The following is a 20888-nucleotide window of genomic DNA, read 5'->3' as shown; positions in this document are numbered from 1 at the left end:
GTAATTCCACTACCAAGAATGGTAAAGCACCCTTTACTGGTTCTAACAACCGACCATTCAGCTTATTGACTCTTAGCAAAAAAATGTGTTTGACCAGATACAATGCTATTTCTCTGTAAACAAATTGACAACAGACGATCAGCATGCTTATAGAGAAAGGCAATCAACATGTACTGCACTGCACTGACAGAAACTAAAAAGAAAGATAACAAAAAGATGACTGATGATTGTGGGAGGTGTATTGTTAGATTTCAGTGCAGCCTTTGATATGATAAGCTGTTATTGAAAAAACATATGTGTTATGGCTTATGTGTTACCTCTGCCATATAGCGTATTCAAGAGCTATCTATCTAACAGAACAGAGAAGGTTTTCTTTAATGGACACTTCTCTAATGTTAAACATGTAAAGTGTGGTGTACTGCAGGGGAGCTCTCTTGGTCCTCGATTCAACATTATACATGTCAGCAAGCACAGCTGGTGAAATCACTGCAACCATAAACAAAGAGTTGCAGTCAGATTTAGAATGGGTGGCCAGTAATAAACTAGCCCATATCATCTCTAAATCTAAAATAATTATACTTGGTACAAATAATTTCCTTAGTTCTAGACTTCAGCTGAATATTATAATGAATAACCTGGCTGTTGAGCAAGTAGAGGAGACTAAATTACTTGGTGTTCCCTTGGATTGTGAACTGTCATGGTCAAATCATATTGATTTAATGAATGTAAAATGGGGAGAGGTCTGTCCTTGATAAAGAGATGCTCTGCTTTTTTGACACCACACTCCACAAAGCAAGTCCTTCAGGCTCTAGTTTTATATTATCTTGATTATTGCCCATGGTCAGGTGCTGCAAAGAAGGACCTAGAAAAACACCAGCTGGCCAAGAAAAGAGTGGATCGTCTTACTCCACTGTAATCAGAGGGCTAATATCAATACTATGTATGCCAGTCTCTCTTGGGGATAGACTGACTGCATCGCTTCTTGTTTTTATAAGAAACATTCATGTGTTGAAAATTCCAAATGGTTTGCATAGTCAACTTGCACACAACACTGACACACACACTTATCCCACCAGACATGCCACCAGGGGTCTTTTCACAGTCTGCAAATCCAGAACCAGTTCAAGGAAACGTACAGTATTATAGAGCCATGATTGCATTGAACTCCCTTCCATCTCCTATTGTTCAAGTGAACAGCAACCTGACTTTAAAAAAACAGATAAAGCAACACCTCGCAGCACAACGCCTCACTGGATATTTTGTGTGTATGTACTGACAGATGCTACAGAATGTAAATCTAACATATGAAAATGTTCCTGATAAATGGTCAGGATAAATGTAGGCCTAGAATAGTAGGCCTCTCTGCGTTTTTTCTCTCTCTGTGTTTTACATGTATGCAGTTCTGTCCTTAAGCTGTTCTTGTCTATTAATGTTCTGTATTATGTCATGTTTCATGTTTTGTGTGGACCCCAGGAAGAGTAGCTGCTGCTATCACAACAGCTAATGGGGATGCTAATAAAATACCCCTAAAAAATACCAATGTGCTACAAATATTTAATCACATTCGAAAATAAATCAGACAAAACGGTTGGTGTTTGGTGAAATCCCATCTCTGCCTCCAACACCAGAGCTTCCCCAGGCCTTCACCTTTTAAGCATTTATGTAAAGAATTCTAACACAGCTACCGGGGGAATAATTGATCGGCCCAAATGAACAGAAAGAATCAGAATTTCTCTCTTTACCTTTTTGAGGTGTCCGCTGCGGGTTCCCACAAACACCACTGAGTGGTCTCCATAGGTGTAGGCTGCTACTGCTCCCATGCCATCTACGCGGTCGTCATACAGAGGGGTCCCCTCTATCACCCGTAGACCCCCCAAAGGCTGGTTCAACACCAGCCCACAGAAATCATCTCCAATCTGCTTTGGCTGCAAAACAAAACAAGAAGGGGACAATGTTCAGAATGTATCAAGGTATTGGATCAAATGTAGCCTATTTACTAATTTGGGACCTGGAATAAACAAAACGGTAATAGATTTTGGGAGCTTTCACTACACACCTCTAGGGGTACACAAAGGAAAATGACAATGCAATTAATTATAAAGATAAGACATTTAATAAGAAATACCCCTCTGAGCACAGGTGACATTTGTGGCATGTTAAATAGAGATATTTATTTTTGTTCCGAAAGCTACACACTGGGCACAGACTTGTTCAACATCTAGTTTTGATTGACATTTGGTTGTCAACTAACGATAATTCAACGTGAAATCAACCAACAAATGTAACGTTTGGTGAAAAATATAATGTTGATTCAACCATTTTTTGCCCAGTGGGTAGGCTGACCATGTCAGTCTGAAACATGCCGGTGTGGGAGGAGCAAACAGTTGTTGATGAGCCTTTATGAAGGATAAATATATCAAACAAGGCCTGTGCCAGACTCTGGCACGCACACTCTCATTAAGAGGTCAAGGGCTATCGCTGTGCATGAGAAGGGGCTGATAATGCAGATGAAGCAGGCCATAATTTATCAAAAAGACCCGATTTGCATCAGCTATGGGGAGCCCTGTTCCTCCTAATAAAAACATCCCCCGCAATCCTAAAGGGATCCAGGTCAGCTACTGATGCTTGTTGTTCTCCTCTCCATCTGCCTTGCTCTGCCCTAAAAACGAACGAGGTGGATTTGGATGGGGGTGGAGTGCCCTCAGACATTATAAATGTACAGTACAGTTATGGGAGCAGCTCATCAACTGTTCCTGATTTCAATCCTTGAGACAGGTACCCTAATAAGATGCATTATTTTAAATACCCTGTTGTATTTAAATGGGTCACAACTTAACTGTATGTTTTATGAGATCCCTCAGGAAGCTGCGAGACAAATAAATACTGTAATACAGTGTTATGACTGGAGTCAGCTTCATTTGACATAACCTTCTAAAGAGAACATTTTCAGAATGTTTTATCCCAGATAAAGTTACTGTAACATACATTTTTCAATTTTTCAAACATTGTATAGATCAGCAGGGATTTTTCATTCTGCAAAAAAAAATCTGGATGGTAAAAATACCAAAATAGTCGTCATAGCGTCATAAAGGTGGAGAGTTGTTAAAATATCATAGGCCTAGAACGGGTTCGCAAGCCTGTTAAGGCCAGGAACCAAACCCTAATAGGTTTTTTTTCTCCTCTTAATCATATCATAATCAACTTTTACCAGTTGAATGTAGACACACACAACAAAAATTGTATTACAATCACGGGTTGGAACTGTTTCAGGGAAAAAATTTTGAGGAACAGAACCCGAACCGAAAACAAAAGTGATCTATACTGTTCCGGAACAGAACCGTTATACTAAAAGCATGGGAACCGGTTAATAACATTTCTTTACATTTCGGGCCTTTTTTTCCAGTCCCACAAAAATCGTAACAAAGCGCCTATGCAAAGCCCCAACTCCGTCACTAAGCAACATATTACTGCATCTGCCTTCCAGCTGGAAATCTTTGACAGTGGGTGTGCGTAGGCTACCTGCCCCTCCCCTCCCCTCTGAAGCATAGGTTACTGTAGCCTACTGATGATGTCACAACCATAATTCAGAAATTAGGGAGCTATTTAATTAGAGAAGAAGGGATTGACTTTTTCAATGCTAGTTAAGGATACTATAGTTATCACGTTTTACATTGGATTTATTAACTACAATCAGGTAAGGTATCCTATTGGCAGGTAGCCTGGTGGTTAGAGCGTTGGACTAGTAATCGAAAGGTTGCAAGATTGAATCCCCGGAAAAAAAGAAAGAAAGAAATGATCTCACTCCAATAAATTTTTATAGAAAGTTAGCAAAAATAGATAAGATCTTGCTACCATGGAAAGGAAAATACCTGTCTATTTGTGGAAAAATCACCCTGATTAACTCTTTAGTCATATCACAGTTGACCTATTTGCTTATGGTTTTGCCTACACCTAGTGACCTTCTTTTTAAATTATATGAACATAAAATATTAAATTTTATTTGGAACGGCAAGCCAGATAAAATTAAAAGGGCCTATTTATATAATGAATATGAATTTGGAAGGCAGAAATGATTAAATATTAAAGCATTAGACCTCTCACTAAAGGCATCAGTCATACAAAAGTTATACTTTAATCCATACTGGTTCTCTAGTAAATTGGTAAGAATGTCTCATCCTATGTTCAAGAAGGTCCTTTTCCCCTTTATTCAGATTACACCGGCCAACTTTTGATTGTTTGAAAAGGAAATAATCTCGAAAATATCTTTATTTTTTAAACAATCCTTAGAAAGTTGGTTGCAATTTCAGTTTAATCCACCTGAAAAAACAGAACAAATAATACAACAAATATTGTGGTTAAATTCAAATATACTAATTGATTTTTAAAAAAATGTATTTTTCGAAGAAATTTTTAAAAAAGGTATAATTTTTGTGAATGATATCATTAATAGGATTGGTGGAGTTATGTCACACATGCAGCTAACACAGACATATGGAAATGTGTGCTCTACCCAAAATTACAACCAATTAATTGCAGCACTACCACAAAAATGGAAGAGGCAAGTAGAAGGGGGAAAAAGTAAGGAACTTGCATGTCGGCCCAGTATTAAAGAACATAAATGGTTAAAGAAAAGTGTGATAAATAAAAACATATACCAATTTCATTTAAGGACCAAAAAACTGACAGCTGTGCCATATCAATTGCAAAATAGTTGGGAAGAGATTTTCGATGTACCCATTCCATGGCACATGGTTTATGAATTGATACGCAAAACAACGCCGGATGCAAAACTTCTAATGTTTCAATTTAAATTACTATACAAAATTCTTGCAACTAATAGAATGTTATATATATATGGGGGATACAATCTTCCAAGCTCTGCAGATTCTGCTGTGAGGAGGCAGAGTCATTAAATCATTTATTTTGGTATTGTCCATATGTAGCTCGTTTTTGGTCACAGGTCCAGGAATGGTTGAAGAATTGCAACATTTGCCTAGAACTAACGCTGCAGATAGCAAAACTGGGTAATTTGAAAAGCCATAGTCAATCAATCAATAATATAATATTTTTTTTTAGCAAAAATGTTTATTTTAAAATTACAATCTGTAGAAGCTATGAGAATAGAAAGGTTCAATTCGTTTTTGAAGCATCACAGCACAGTTGAAAAATATATGGCAAATAGAAATCCAAAATGGATGATGTTGAGAGATAGATGGGAGAGGTTGAATGGAGCTGAAGGATGGGACTAATAAAATGGCTAGCTAGTTTTAACCCTACCACCGATCTCCCAATTGGAGTAAACTAATAAACACTTCGGCTTTTACCTTCAAATTATACATCTTATACACATTTTACATACACAGCCTATTAGGGTTAGGGTAGGGTAGGGTAGGGTTAAAATGGCTAGCTAGTTTTCATTTACTTACAATTTAAGATAAAAATCCCCACTAAAAGGCAGCAGTAATTTAAAAGGCAAACAAAATGATAAGGACAAGGAAGCCATTAAGGAATAGAAGCAGGCAGAGCTGAAGGATGGGATAAAACATGTAGAACATACGGGGTCTGTAAAATGTATATATGTTCAGAATTTTGTGAAATAGCACAGATACAAATAGAAATCAAACTGGATGGACATCAGAAATAGTGGAAGGACAAAAAAACAAACAAAAAATAACTATTGTAAAATAGGCTGTGTATGTAAAATGTGTATAAGATGTATAATTTGAAGGTAAAAGCCGAAGTGTTTATTAGTTTACTCCAATTGGGAGATCGGTGGTAGGGTTAGCGGGGAATAATAATAAAGGTATATTATTTTTAAAAGTATGTATGTCTATATAGGTATGTGTATGTATATATGAGTATATGTATGCATGCATGTATGGATATATATATTTAACAAAAAAAGCTGACAAGTTAAAAATCTGTCATCCTGCCCCTGAACAAGGCAGTTACACCCACTGTTCCTAGGCCGTCATTGAAAATAAGAATTTGTTCTTAACTGACTTGCCCAGTTAAATAAAGGTTAAAACATTTTTTTTTATTATAGTGATGCTCTACACACACAATCTTGTTAGCTAGCTAGCTAGTTAGCTAACATATGTTCTGGTCCAAAGTAGAGGTCGACCAATTATGATTTTTCAACGCCGATACCGATACCGATTATTGGAGGACAGAAAAAGCCTATACCGATTAATCGTCCGATTTTTTTTACATTTATTTGTAATAATGACAATTACAACAATTACAAGAAACACTGATTTTAACTTAATATAATACATCAATAAAATCAATTTAGCCTCAAATAAATAATGAAACATGTTCAATTTGGTTTAAATAATGCAAAAACAAAGTGTTGGAGAAGAAAGTAAAAGTGCAATATGTGCCATGTAAGAAAGCTAACGTTTAAGTTCCTTGCTCAGAACATGAGATCATATGAAAGCTGGATGTTCCTTTTAACACGAGTCTTCAATATTCCCAGATAAGACATTTTAGGTTGTAGTTATTATAGGAATTATAGGACTATTTCTCTCTATACCATTTGTATTTCATATACCTTTGACTATTGGATGTTCTTATAGGCACTTTAGTATTGCCAGTGTAACAGTATAGCTTCCGTACCTCTCCTCGCTCCTACCTGGGCTCGAACCAGGAACACAACGACAACAGCCAACCTCGAAGCAGCATTACCCATGCAGAGCAAGGGGAACAACTACTCCAAGTCTCAGAGCGAGTGACGTTTGAAACGCTATTAGCGCGCACCCCGCTAACTAGCTAGCCATTTTACATCACATCGTTACACCAGCCTAATCTCGGGAGTTGATAGGCTTGAAGTCATAAACAGCAGAGCTGCTGGCAAAACGCACGAAAGTGCTGTTTGAATGAATGCTTATGAGCCTGCTGGTGCTTACCATCGCTCAGTCTGACGCTCTATCAAATCATAGACTTAATTACAACATAATAACACACAGAAATGCGAGCCTTAGGTCATTAATATGGTCGAATCCAGAAACTATCATCTCGAAAACAAGACGTTTATTCTTTCAGTGAAATACGGAACCGTTCCGTATTTTATCTACCGGGTGGCATCCATAAGTCTAAATATTGCTGTTACATTGCACAACCTTCAATGTTATGTCATAATTACGTAAAATTTTGGCAAATTAGTTTGCAATGAGCCAGGCGGCCCAAACTGTTGCATATACCCTGACTCTGCGTGCAATGAATGCAAGAGAAGTGACGCAATTTCACCTGGTTAATATTGCCTGCAAACCTGGATTTCTTTTAGCTAAATATGCAGGTTTAAAAATATAAACTTCTCTGTATTGATTTTAAGAAAGGCATTTGGTGTTTATGGTTAGGTACACGTTGGAGTAACGACAGTCCTTTTTCGCGAATGCGCACTGCATCGATTATATTCAATGCAGGACACGCTAGATAAACTAGTAATATCATCAACCATGTGTAGTTATAACTAGTGATTATGATTGATTAAGTTTAATGCTAGCTAGCAACTTACCTTGGCTTCTTACTGCATTTGCGTAACAGGCGGTCTCCTCGTGAGGCAGGTGGTTAGAGCGTTGGACTAGTTAACCGTAAGGTTGCAAGATTGAATCCCTGAGCTGACAAGGCAGTTAACCCACCGCTCCTAGGCCGTCATTGAAAATAAAAATGTGTTCTTAACTTACTTGCCTAGTTAAATAAACATTAAATAAAGATGTATAAAAAATAAATGTTAAAAAAATCTGCAAAATCGGCGTCCAAAATTACCGATTTCCGATTGTTATGAAAACCTGAAATCGGCCCTAATTAATCGGCCATTCCGAATAATTGGTCGACCTCTAGTCCAAAGTCAAACCAACTTGGAAGTTTAAAGACAATAAAAGTTCCTCCATAGAAGCTGCTTCTCCGTATGTATAATTATTTAGGCCTATTTCAGATAATGCATGTCATAACAAGATGCCCAGCACATTAAGGCAAGCTTCCTCCATCCTCTCGCCTCTCCCTCAAAATGTCAGCTGCATCTTGCGTCCTACACTCTGACTGGTGTGTGTTTGTCTTTCATTCTGATTAACCATGCTGTTACGGCAAAATACAATTTGCTTTTCACGACTTTCCTATACAGATTGAATTGCTTATCAGGTCCACAGCAAGCTGATCTAGCCACGCTGACTGGTGAAATAATTTGTGATGCACCGATATGACATTTTTGGCCGAAAGAGATATCCAATATTGTCCTTGCCAAAAAGAAACAAGCAGCGTGGCCAGGAGGAGCAGACATCCTGGACATGGGAGGATATCTTGGATGGTAAGGGATCCTGGACGTGGGAGAAGATCCTGACCGGAAAGGATCGCCTTCAATGGGAGCAGATGGAGGCAGCGAGGGAACAACAACGACGACACCGGGTTTCGCGGCCACGACGGAAGCCCGTGAGGCAGCCTGACAAAAAAAAATGGCGGGGGCACACGGGGTGGTTGGCACACGGGGTGATTGGCGGAGCCAGGTTTTGAACCAGAGCCAACTCCCTGTACTCACCGTGGGGAGCGTGTGACCGGTCAGGCACCATGTTTTGCGGTGATACGCACTGTGTCTCCAGTGCGCATTCACAGCTCAGGTGCGTTCTGTGCCAACTCCTTGCACTTGTCGTGCTAAAGTGGGTATCTGTCTAGGGCGGGTTGTGCCGGCTCAGCGCGCCTGTTCTCCAGTGCGCCTCCTCGGTCCAGGATATCCTGCGCCGGCTCTATGCGCTGTATCCCCAGTGCGCTTTCACAGCCCAGTGCGTCCTGTGCCAGCTTCCCGCACTTGCCGTGTGGTCATTTGTGGTCATTTGGTCATTTGTCAAGGACGCATTGTGCCTGCTCTACGCTCCAGACCTCCAGTGCATCTCCACAGTCCAGTACGTCCTGTGCCTCTTCCCCGCACTCGCCCTGAGGTGCGTGTCACCAGCCCGGTGCCACCTGTACCGGCCCCATGCATGAGGCCTCCAGTGCGCCTCCACAGTCCAGAGCTTCCGGTGACAGTTCCCAGTCCAGAGCTTCCGGCGACAGTTCCCAGTCCAGAGCTTCCGGAGACAGTTCCCAGTCCAGAGCTTCCGGTAACAGTTCCCAGTCCAGAGCTTCCGTAGACAGTTCTCAGTCCAGAGCTTCCGGCAACAGTTCCCAGTCCAGAGCTTCCGGTGACAGTTCCCAGCCCAGAGCTTCAGGCAACGTTTCACAGTCCGAAACCTCCAACGACGGTCCACAGTCCGGAACCTCCTGAGACGTTTCACGGTCCGGAACCTCCAACGACGGTCCATAGTCCGGAACCTCCTGAGACGGTCAACGGTCTGGAACCACCAGAGACGGTCGGCAGTCCAGAGCCTCTAGCGACAGTCTGCGGTCTAAAGTCTTCACCGACGCTCTGCAGTCCAGAGTCTCCAGCGACAGTCTGCGGTCCAGAGCTTCCTGCGACGGTCGGCAGTTCAGAGTCTTCAGTGACGGTATGCAGTCCAGAGCCCCCAACAGGGGTTCCCAGTTCGGTCCGGTTCCTCTGGCAACGATCCACGGTCCGGAGCCTCCGGCGACGATCCACGGTCCGGTGCCTCCGGCGACGATCCACAGTCCAGTTCCTCCGGCGATGATCCACGGTCTGGAGTCCCCGGCGACGATCTTACGGTCCGGTTCCTCCGGCGACGATCCCCAGTCTGACGCCTCCTGCGACGATCCACGGTCCGGTTCCTCCGGCGACAATCTAGGGTCCGATGGAGGATGACGTATCTGCGAGCCTCCCCCGACGGTAGATGCCAACCCGGACCCTCCCCTATTGAGTCCGCACCTTTGGGGGGGGGGGGGGGGGGGGACTGTCACGCCCTGACCATAGAGAGCTGTTTATTCTCTATGTTGGTTGTGGCGTGACAGTGACTAGGGTGGTTTAGCCATTTCCCCATTGTGCTTTGTGGGATATTGTCTAGGTATAGTTGCCTGCGAGCACTACTTTGAGCTTCACGTTTAGTTTTTTTTGCTTTATTGTTTTTGTTCTTTGAGTTTCTCTTCAAAATAAAAGGATGGAAACATATCATGCGGCATCTTGGTCCACTCCTTATAACGATCGTGACAGTTCTTCCCCCAAAACATAACAAAACAACATAATCTGTTTCAGCGTCTATAGTTAGCTAGCTAACTATAAAGCTAGGTGTCATCATCTAAAATAACCCTAATTTATAAGACAGTTCTTATTTGATTAATGGTGGTCGGACCCATCTATGTGAAGCTAGCCACAATAAGGATTAGCCACAATAGTGGACTTTGCGGTTAGCCTACAAAATAAAAGTATGTAATTGACAGTGATGCAAATGAATGCAAATAGAATAATTATGCCATAATTTAATAGATCATAAACGAGGTTGGAATGTTGTTATATAAAATCAACAAAAGACAGTTATTTGTTAAGTTGACAAAAATCTGTTGAAATCACACTGGATGTATTATACTTTAGAATTGTGTTGGGGGCATACTTATTTCACTGTACAGCCTTATCTATGGAATGTGGATCAATGACATGGGTTATCAGTCTACTCAGTGACACCCAAAGAAAATTAGCATCGTAGCTCTTATTGCGGGATTCTGAAACACCGGTGAATTGAGACACATTTATTGTCAACCTGTGTGTATTCAATACTATTCCCAAGGAAAAACAATACTGTGTGGATGTTTTGGAGTCTGATAACTCTGAGGAGGACATTGGGAAAAAATATATTGGGTATTAAGTAGACTGTTACCCCATTTCATTGATCCACAATCCTTATGTAAAGCTGTACAGTGCAATATGAATGTCAATACACACAATAGGCTGAATGGGGAGGTGATTTCACAGTCACAGTCCCGCGATAAGAGCTACAATGCTAATATTTGTGTAAACTCTTCACAATTGTGTTCTGTATGTGTCACCGAGTAGACTGATACCCTATGTCATTGCTTCACATTCCAACCTTGTTTAATATTATCTAGTCTAAATATGGCATGATTCCACCAATTGTATCCTTCTGCATCACTCAAAGAGGTACTTTTATTTTGAAAGCAAACAGCAAATTCCACAATTGTGCCTAAACCTTATTGTGGCTAGCTTCACAACACATAACCCAGTTAGGTCGAGCTTCACTAGCCAGATGAAGCTAGCTAGCTGCTTATTAGGTTAGCTTTGGGCAACAGGGTTAAGTAACTGGCTAGCTATTTATTTTCAAGAACTGAAGTTCAATTTCAATAGGCAAACAACAAGTGGCTACCTAGCTAATACTTACTCACAAGGATTCCTAAATCAAGTGAAAATGACTGCAGTTTCTACTGGTCATTGTTTTCAGGCTGGTTGTATTGGTGCTATCTAGGTACCAAGCTAAAGCTAGCTAGCTACCCCAGAAGTTGCGGTCGACAAAATAATGCTTTATTACCAACGTGGCATTGTAAACATATCGTTCGTGGCCGGTGTTTGCTTGTTTGCAGACTTTTTTGTAACATTTTTTGACAGTGCTACTGATAGTAGTGGTGGCGCTTGGCTTGCACTTGCAAATTCAGAACACACAACATTCTATAATAGAACTGTGTTATTTGACGTGTCATAGTAAAAGCTTATTTAACTCGTCAAATAGTGTTATTTGACGTGGATCTTTTTTGACACGCAAAGACCCAAACGGCGTTCCATAGTATGTCGTGAAGCTAATAGCAGTGACGCCACTCCTGTGTAACTCCGGTAGGGCAACATCTGAACAGTAGCGCACTTGGTAACGTTAGTGTGTACCAGTGCTTGACCAGTCGCGAAAGCCAACATCACCCACGACAGAGAATGGTTGATTGTCAAGGGCAATGAATTACATTATCTTGGAGTTAATGGATTTCGCCTTTGAATTGTCTCGCTGAAATGTTCTTACTCTTTCAAGTGACTGCTCGACTTGTTGACTGCTCAAGCCACACCGCAGACATTAGCTTAGGAATGCTGTGTTGCACGTGTAGCACAACATTTTAAGTGGCGTCATTAAGTCATGTACCTTCGTTATATAGGTATGCACGTCAGCTTTGACATCGGTTTTTCACATTGCCGTTAAACTAGACTAGATGTTGGCATTTTTAGCTAATATTGGCCGATTCCGATATGTTCACCGATATATTGTGCATCCCTAGAAATAATTGAATGTCGAGCTAAATGTAAATTAAATAAAAATGTATATTTCATAGGTTTAAAAAGGAACAGAAAGGAACGATACAAACCGTGACTTTTTTTTGGTTCGAAACTGGTTCAAAACTTTATTTTGCTGGTCAGAACATTGGGGGGAAAAAAGAAAAGATGGTTCTGTTCAGAATTCAGGTTCTGTTCAGATTATTTTTTTCCCCCCTGATTACAATTCTGAAATATTGTATAAAACCTTCAAATGAGGTGATATCTCATCACATTTGAGCATATTTGCATATAACACAAATACATTTTTGGGGACACGGGATAAAGACAGCCTTAATATTTTGGTTAAGACATCTCCAGGACAGGACTTACTTAGCCCAAATTATTGATATGTCCTTTTTTAGTCTTTCTAGCTGTAAAATACTAAAGATGTAGGTAAAATGCATTTCTGGCAAATTGTTTCAAGAAAATGTTATAAATTCCCTCTGAGTAAGACTGGAGAATATATGTAAGGATAACCACAAAACTTTGGTGAATGTAGATGCTTCTGAAGCTGAGAAAAATCTCTTGGCGTGTGGGAAGAGTCTAACTTTCGGGAAATGGCAGTTAAAGGCAAGTACACTGAATTTAGCCTACCAATCGCCAAACGCCTATTTTGACCCAATCACTATCTCTTAAAAGTAAGTTAGTACTGTATATACTCCAGTTTCTAACATTCTCTATTAAATGGCCTTTACAATTATGTGTGATTCAATGTAGAGAGCTCTTGAAATGATGGGTGTATGTCCATTTAAAAGTGCTTAAAATTAATGAAATGTTAATGTCGGTAGTATGATCAACTAAATAAAATATACATTTACATTAAGTTTTTGACATTTTGACATTTACTTTTTGAACTCATATAGTACTCATATTAAAGTACCAAAACAACTCAAAATCTCAAAATGTATAAGTAGATGCAAAAATCTCTGGTGCCTGGCTTTAAATGTTTCAATATATTCATAGGGCATTTGGGCTATTTAAGTTAATGAGGTATGGATGAAATATGCAAGTAAACCCAGCAGAATATTGCCTTTGGGGCTAGGGCCTGAGGCTGGATAGAAGTACTTCATTTGAAGTGGAATTACTAAAAAGAAATGGTGATGACTCACCGTGTTGATGCAGGGTAGCTCCTTGTTGAGCAGCCAGGGCAGGGACAGCTTGCCTTCCCCACGGTAGCACGACTTGATCCTCTCCCTCATGGCCAGGTTGATCTGATGCAGGGTAAAGAGACACAGGACCGTTTCCCGAGGCGGGTTGGCCCGGTTCTTCTGGCCCTGGGAAAACACCACAAACAGCACATCCTCGTCCTCAGACAGCCCCAAGGCCTGGGCCAGCATCCGACCTGGACGGTGCTTGTAGGCAGACTGGACCAGCCGGTACTCCACCCCATCCTTGGTGCAACCCAGGGGGAACTCCACGTAAGAGTAGAACTCGGTGTCATTGGAACACATCCGCACTATCTTGGAGGTGAAGAACTTTTCACCGGTGGCATCCATCTGGGTGAGCTGTGTGTCCAGCTGCAACGTCAGGAAATAGATGTAAGTACGGCTGGAGAATCCATACACGTAGTAAATGTCAAACGCCGGGTAGAGGGACAGAGTGTCGGAGGGTATCTTGATTTGTGAGGACACAAACTCGTCCTGGTAGACCAGACTGAACATGTTAACACTCTCTTCATCAGCGACCAGTTTACGGCTGGACAGGGTAGGGAAATACTCTGACTTGCCATCGATGGCTGCCCCGATAAACAGCCGGCTAGCCCCCTTCTTCTCATTTTTCCACTTCCCTTCTGTTCTGTCAACCACCACTCCTGCCATGCCGTCAGCCTCCCTGGCTCCAGAGAGGTAATGCTCCTTGCGGTGGTGGGGCTCTCCCAGCTTGAAGAGGTCCTCCAGCCGCAGGAACTGACACACACCCTGCCAGATGCTTCCACATGCTACCAGGCGGTTGCCAGCGTAATCAACCAGCAGCAACTTGTTGACGTTGTCAGAGGACTCCAGTTTATGTGCACAAGCTCGGACGCTGGGAGGGGGGTAACATTTGGCGTTGTCATCCACAGGGCCAGTCATGTGTGAACGCAGCTCTGTTAGGTTGGCAGACAGCTTATAGACCCGGTTCACTGCTCCCACATAGACCTCTCCCGTCCGGCTGTGCACTGTGAGATGAGTGAGGCTTGTGTCTGTGACCCTGTAGGTGCCTGTCTCAGGGGGAAGCTTGGTCGGGGCCATAGGGAATGCATTTTCGGTCCCAGATTGTAGAAAAAGGAAAATAACCAGCCATTTGGGTGTCATGATTGAGATCTTTTGGTGGTGGGAGAATAGAGCTCGTCACGTGAGCTTATTGCAGTCCTTGTCCGTCTCAGCTTCAGTGGTTCATGTCTGAAATGAAAAAGAAATGTTGGTTAGGATAGGATAGGATAAAGGATAATACCTTAATTTCAACAGGGAAGTCATATTGAGACGAAAGTCTCTTTTACAAATAAGGCCTGAACAATAAAAAAACAAGCACATTACAACAGGCAATGGATTGTATGCACAAGTAAATAGCGTCCGCTCTTCAAAGTTTAATGGGCTTCATGCACTCCAAAAATTAATTAGCGTGAGAAAAATCACATTCAAGGAGTTGGTGAACTCCTCACTGTAGTCCATTTTGAGGTATTAATGACTAAATGTGCGAGTCAGCCACTGAGACAGTTGTGTGTGTGTGAGAGAGGTTTGGGGGAGTGTATTGATCCTAGGGCTTCTGCTGGTGCCAGGGATTGTCACTCCCGCTCCCTTCACTCAATGGATTGCTAATAAACTTTTACAGCCATCACCAACACTAATCCAGAGCACATTTGTTAATTAGAAAGTATCGCTACTAAGAAAAGAGAACGTGACGACAACAGAAGATACACAAATGTACAGGGGTAAATTACACCAAGATGTCTGTGCTGCGATATATTAGTAGCCGACAACAGGATAATGCTCTAGTGCTGGGATAATGATCTAGGACTGGGATAGGAAGTTGGAACACAGGAAGAATGGGCCTTCAGTCATCTGACACATTTCAGCAGTTTGGGGTTTAAGGTATTAGCAGCACACAGACAGCACCTCTAGCTCTTACTAACCGCTACTTTGTTCTCTGGGTGAGGTGTGCACGATACTCTGTCGTCAGCTCATTTAGTGTGTCCACAGTGTTTGGTGAGTTTTGATATTGATGTTAACTCACAATAATAACAGTAGCTTTGTTAGGTTGCTGTCTGTGAGTGTAAACATCTTTGAAGACATGTCTCTGACCTCACTGATTATGAGTCATCATGAAGTAGTTACAGAGAGGGCATGAAAAAACAGGAACTCATCACAAATCCAATCATCCATGTAATAGTGTTTTTCCAGAAAATAATTGTGTCTTACTAGCATTACCTACTCTCCTTTAATGCATTTTATGTCACATTCGACAACAGTTGGGGATATCAAATCCTTTGTTTCGCAAATAGATGCACCCCAAAATAGCACTTCTATCAAAACTGATTACCTTCATTGTGAGAAATGATTTATTTGTGCTCACAGGTCTAAATGGATACGCATGGATAAGAATGACATTGCAAGACCTCTCCTAGTGATAGTCTCGTGTGAAAAGTGAGATTTAATGTTTTTTTCTCTTTCATCCACCCATACATACCCTCATGACAATGACTATGCTTCATGAATACAGAGAATGGATAGAATCATTCCCCCTGCAAAGATCAGTGCAACACTTTCTCATTAGCAGCCACTATTTGAAAAATCTGCCCCTGAGTGTTTTAAGTTTCATAACAAATGGTAGAATGTTTCAATGAATACAAAATATCTATCCACTGCAAAAATGCTCAGGGGCAGATTGGAAAAATCTACTGCAAAAGAGCAATTCTGAAGATAGTGGATGCACCCTTCCCTTACACGTCTGTGACTCAACAAAGCACTCACGAAGTTCTGAAACAGAATAGGTGAGGCCCCTTGCTGCCTTTAAATTCAGCGCAAAAACCACAATCATTGTCCATTGTAATACAATGCAGTATTGTAGTACATTTTCTGACTTGTGGAATACTATTGAGCAGCAGTCACAATGATTTCATTACCACAGAAGAGAGAGGAACACTGGTGCCATTTAAAGCTGAATGCCCTAGCAGAAAATCAGGACCTGGAATCTCAGAATTCTAAAGCAGGGATGGTGCTACGGCTGAATTGAAAAGCAGACTCCAATGATTGACTTAAATAACAACTGTAAATAACGTATGAAACCTCAGCGGGAAATAAGACCAGCGAGAGAGAGAGAGAGAGAGAGAGAGAGAGAGAGAGAGAGAGAGAGAGAGAGAGAGAGAGAGAAAGCCAGAGAGAGAGAGATAGTGTGTGTGTGTGTGTGTGTAACTATTAACCACCCGAGAGTAAGCTCATTTGACAGTGATTAGGTTTAGTTGAAGACTTACTAGTGTGGAACATATCCTATGGGTTTGTGATGCGATATGTAATAAGCTATAGATTCACTAGGCTATTACTCAATACATACCAATGGCTTTGTTCAGGACATGACATCTAAGACATTATAAGAACAGATCGCACCCAATATTGCACTATTCTGATACGTAATAAAAATTAACAAGCAAGTTCAAGTTATGTGTAGTGCAATTCCAAGGCTCAAGACAGCCCAACTCCACTCTTTCTCCATTATACCATTATTTACCTGAACGTCTATCTACTAGTGTAGTTGGATAAGATGAAGGATGGAGGGGATGAGAACATCAGAATCATCCTTAAATACTGACTGGCTGCTGCTGCCTGCCATCAAGCTCAATATCCTTTAGAGGAGGACATGGGAGGGGGCCATATTATTAGTTGAATGGTTAGGAATGGCAAGAGTCTGTGGAGTGTCTGTGAAACGTGAACTCAAAGAAGCAATCATTGCAAACACCATTTCACTTAATCAAGGACTCTGAAAACACCACTCTCTCTTCACTCGTACTTCTCTAATGAGGGTCAGCAGAGCTTGATAAAAAAAAATTGCTCTCTTTGCTAAATTAAAGATGCTGTACACTCATGGCTACAGATGACCAATACCAATAATCTATTTGAGAGGGTCCTTTCAAAAGCACTCACCCCTACTCAATTTTTAAAAGTTCACATTGGGGTCCGTTGGCCTCTTACTTCGTACAGTAAACTACTGCAGGGTGGAAGGTAGCCTCGTGGTTAAGAGTGTTGGGTCAGTAAACGAAAGGTCACTGTTTCCAATCCCCAAACCGACTAGGTTACAAGTCTGTCAATATGCCCTTGAGCAAGGCGCTTAACCCTAATTGCTCTGGATAAGTGCGTCTGCTAAAATACTTAAATGTCGGATTGAATAGGACCACCAAGATCTTTCCTTTTATAATCAAGTCATATTTTTGCCATAAAAATGTATATGTATTGGGACGAATACAAGCTCAGTCCGATGATGCTGTGACACACCGCCCCAGACCATGACGGACCCTCCATCTCCAAATCGATTCAGCTCCAGAGTACAGGCCTCGGTGTAACGCTCATTCCTTCGACGATAAACGCGAATCCAACCATCACCCCTGGTGAGACAAAACCGTGACTCTTCAGTGAAGAGCACTTTTTGCCAGTCCTGTCTGGTCCAGCGACGGTGAGTTTGTGGCAACGTTGTTGCCGGTAATGTATGGTGAGGAACTGCCTTACAACAGGCCTACAAGCCCTCAGTCCAGCCTCCCACAGCATATTGCGGACAGTCTGAGCACTGATGAAGGGATTGTGCGTTCCTGGTGTAACTCGGGCAGTTGTTGTTGCCATCCTGTACCTGTCCCGCAGGTGTGATGTTTGGATGTACCGATCCTGTACAGGTGTTGTTACACGTGGTCTGCCACTGCGAGGACGATCAGCTGTCCTTCCTGTCTCCCTGTAGCGCTGTCTTCGGCGTCTCACAGTACGGACATTGCAATTTATTGCCCTGGCCACATCTGCAGTACTCATGCCTCCTTGCAGCATGCCTAAGGCATGTTCACGCAGATGAGCAGGGACCCTGGGCGTCTTTCTTTTGGTGTCCTAAGATTCATAACTGTGACCTTAATAGCCTACCGTCTGTAAGCTGTTACTGTCTTAACGACCGTTCCACAGGTGCATGTTCATTAATTGTTTATGGTTCATTGAACAAGCATGAGAAACAGTGTTTAAGCCCTTTACAATGAAGATCTGTGAAGTTATTTGGATTTATACGAATTATCTTTGAAAGACAGGGTCCTGAAAAAGGGATGTTTCTTGTTTTGTTGAGTTTAAGTCCATTACATCAGTGGATAAAGGAGCACATAGGGGACAAACGAAGGAAGTCAAAGAGTCATCTGATTGTTTCCTCTTTCTGTTATTTTAGTACTGTTTATCATCCTGTAGGGTCAGTAGTTCCCTCTCTATCCTCTCTCTATTACAGCAGCAATGAGAACAGGAATCCTGGCTGAGACGCTGGCCCAATGTTGTTCATTATGAACCCAAACCAATCCCCAAAGACCACTCACTTGCATAAAGGAAACAAACGTATTGCACAGCTTATTGCACAGTGCCATGAACTAAACTAAGGAACAACAGGGGTATGGAATGGCTAATACACTGCATAGGCAGAGAGTGGTATGGAAAACCAGTGTGTGTTCCCATTAGGATGTCCCCTTTAGTCTTTGGTCAGACAATTAAGAAATTGGTACCATTACTTTCCCCATTAGAATTTCAAAGATAAAGCTTAATGTGAGCACGAGCCTCAGCACATGGTGTTCACATTGTGAGTGTGGCTATAACACATTAGGTAACTATTAGGTCAATCTATTGGAGGTTGCTCAATGTGTTTCTGCTCTACTTGTTGCCTATCATTTGTAACCACATAGGGTGTTTCCTTTAAAGCCATTCCCTGGCTGTTACCTTTGGGAAGAGGGAGAAAGAAATGACCTGCCCAGGAAAAAGAAAAGTTGTCATTAAAGATAAAAGCTAAGTGTGTTACCTCCATGGCAGAGCAGGAGCAGACCATGGAGAGGATGATATTAAACTGAGAAACGGCTTGCAGACAGAAGCTATAACCAATGTCTGTGACTCTCCTTGCCAACTAAGCCTGGACTTTACTCGGCCAATGATATCATGAAACTCTAATGCCCCTTGTATACAATGACAAATACAGGATAGAATCTTGCTTTGGTGATTTCAAGATCGCATGTCTGAACTGGCTGACCATATCTGCTCTCTGATATAGATGAGCCAATAGGTTTAGAGGTATGCAAATGAGTTTATTAGGCGTTCCATAGCCTTTATTTCGCCACCAATTTTCCCATTTATGAGTGTTAGCTGTAGCTTAGAGGAATAGGCTAAAGCACTAACAGTTTCATTCAAAATCATTCATACAGGGAGGGTAAAGTGAGGGTGAAAGAAGGGTGAAGGCCGGTCCCTCCATTAGTTTCTTTCCTTATAATCTCATATTGTCTGGATTAGTATAAAAACTGGCATTATTCTGCTGTGCTGACATTAAAAGACAACCAGACATCAGACAAGTGCTTGTTTTTGCAAATATTTTGTGGCACATGAACAGGGCGGCCCTGGCATTGGCCCTGTATTAATTGCAACCTCCCTATAACCTATGGTTTAAACATCATTTTCGTCAACAGTGGCTATAATTTTAATTGTTAAAATACACATTGAATCGTCTGCAGTGTCCTCCCTTATGAAAACCGTCAATATTTCATAGGGATGAAATAGGCTACGTGATTTGAAATTGCATTGTGAAGAAATCCATTGTCTTACTAATTGAGAAGGACATTTGAGGCAATGGGTAGCCTATTAGATTATAGTTATTCACAGAAGGGAATGTGTTTCTAATTCGCGTCCACATTTTCTGATAACAAATGCGAAGTCACGTGACAATATATCACAGGAGCTGTTACAGATGTATCAGGCAGTAGTAACCTGTGTGAAAACAACCCGAAGACGAATACACCCTGTTCGTGTGGCAGCCAGGTTAATCCAATTGGCAGGTCCTGCTTGGAAGACTATTGTAGTCACATAAAAAGCGCAGATTCCCAATTTGATAACATTAATCTGCCAAATTAAACCTTAATGTTGACATTCAAACTATATAATAGTCTACTGTGTTTTGGCTTAATCAACTCTCTAGGAAAATAACCTACCCATGATGTTATCAGATATTTGCAGATGTTGGATAATAATTAATGTGTCGTTTTGTAAATAAGAAAATGAACTATGTATGAAGACCAGGGTGTTCCCATGTTAATTTCAATGAAATGTAAGGCAAATCGATCTGTTTTTCAATCTGACAAATAATGTTTTTAACGCCCCCTTTGTTCTGAATGAAACGGCGGCGTCTCCTTGCATCACACACTACGCTACACATCCAGGCAAAGCCCGCACGCATCCTTTCAACAAAAGGCATGATAAAACTAAAACACGCAGTCCTAGTGACTATTGCTTGTGGATATGTTATAATCACATTCAAGATACAAACTGCATGGTGTACTAAAAGCCATATAAAGCCCCGTCATGTTTAAAAAAAAAAAAACATGCTTCGGAATCAAACGTTAACGTTACTCTTTCTCACCAGCATCGGCATCGTGAGATGAGATCTGCAATGAAACACGGGCTCATGGACCTACCTGTATTTAAAGTGCAACAGTTACATCCACAACCACGTACAGTTCTTTTTCCCG

General features: G+C 41.5%; 1 protein-coding gene across 1 annotated transcript in view; it reads right to left on the bottom strand.

Moving 5' to 3' along the window:
• The window catches only part of LOC139416518 (plexin A3), a 136237-nt gene extending 115349 nt beyond the window's left edge, over nucleotides 1–20888 (bottom strand). Inside the window, exons 1-3 of the mRNA XM_071165217.1 lie at nucleotides 20835–20888; nucleotides 13294–14562; nucleotides 1743–1925 (exon numbers count right to left, since the gene is read on the bottom strand). Of these exons, the coding sequence (XP_071021318.1) occupies nucleotides 1743–1925; nucleotides 13294–14475 (1365 nt within the window). The 5' untranslated portion in view covers nucleotides 14476–14562; nucleotides 20835–20888. The remainder of the gene's footprint in view (nucleotides 1–1742; nucleotides 1926–13293; nucleotides 14563–20834) is intronic.

Source organism: Oncorhynchus clarkii, chromosome 9 (genome assembly GCF_045791955.1).
Source record: "Oncorhynchus clarkii lewisi isolate Uvic-CL-2024 chromosome 9, UVic_Ocla_1.0, whole genome shotgun sequence".
Taxonomy (NCBI): domain Eukaryota; kingdom Metazoa; phylum Chordata; class Actinopteri; order Salmoniformes; family Salmonidae; genus Oncorhynchus; species Oncorhynchus clarkii.
This window is presented reverse-complemented; position numbering and strand designations above follow the sequence as displayed.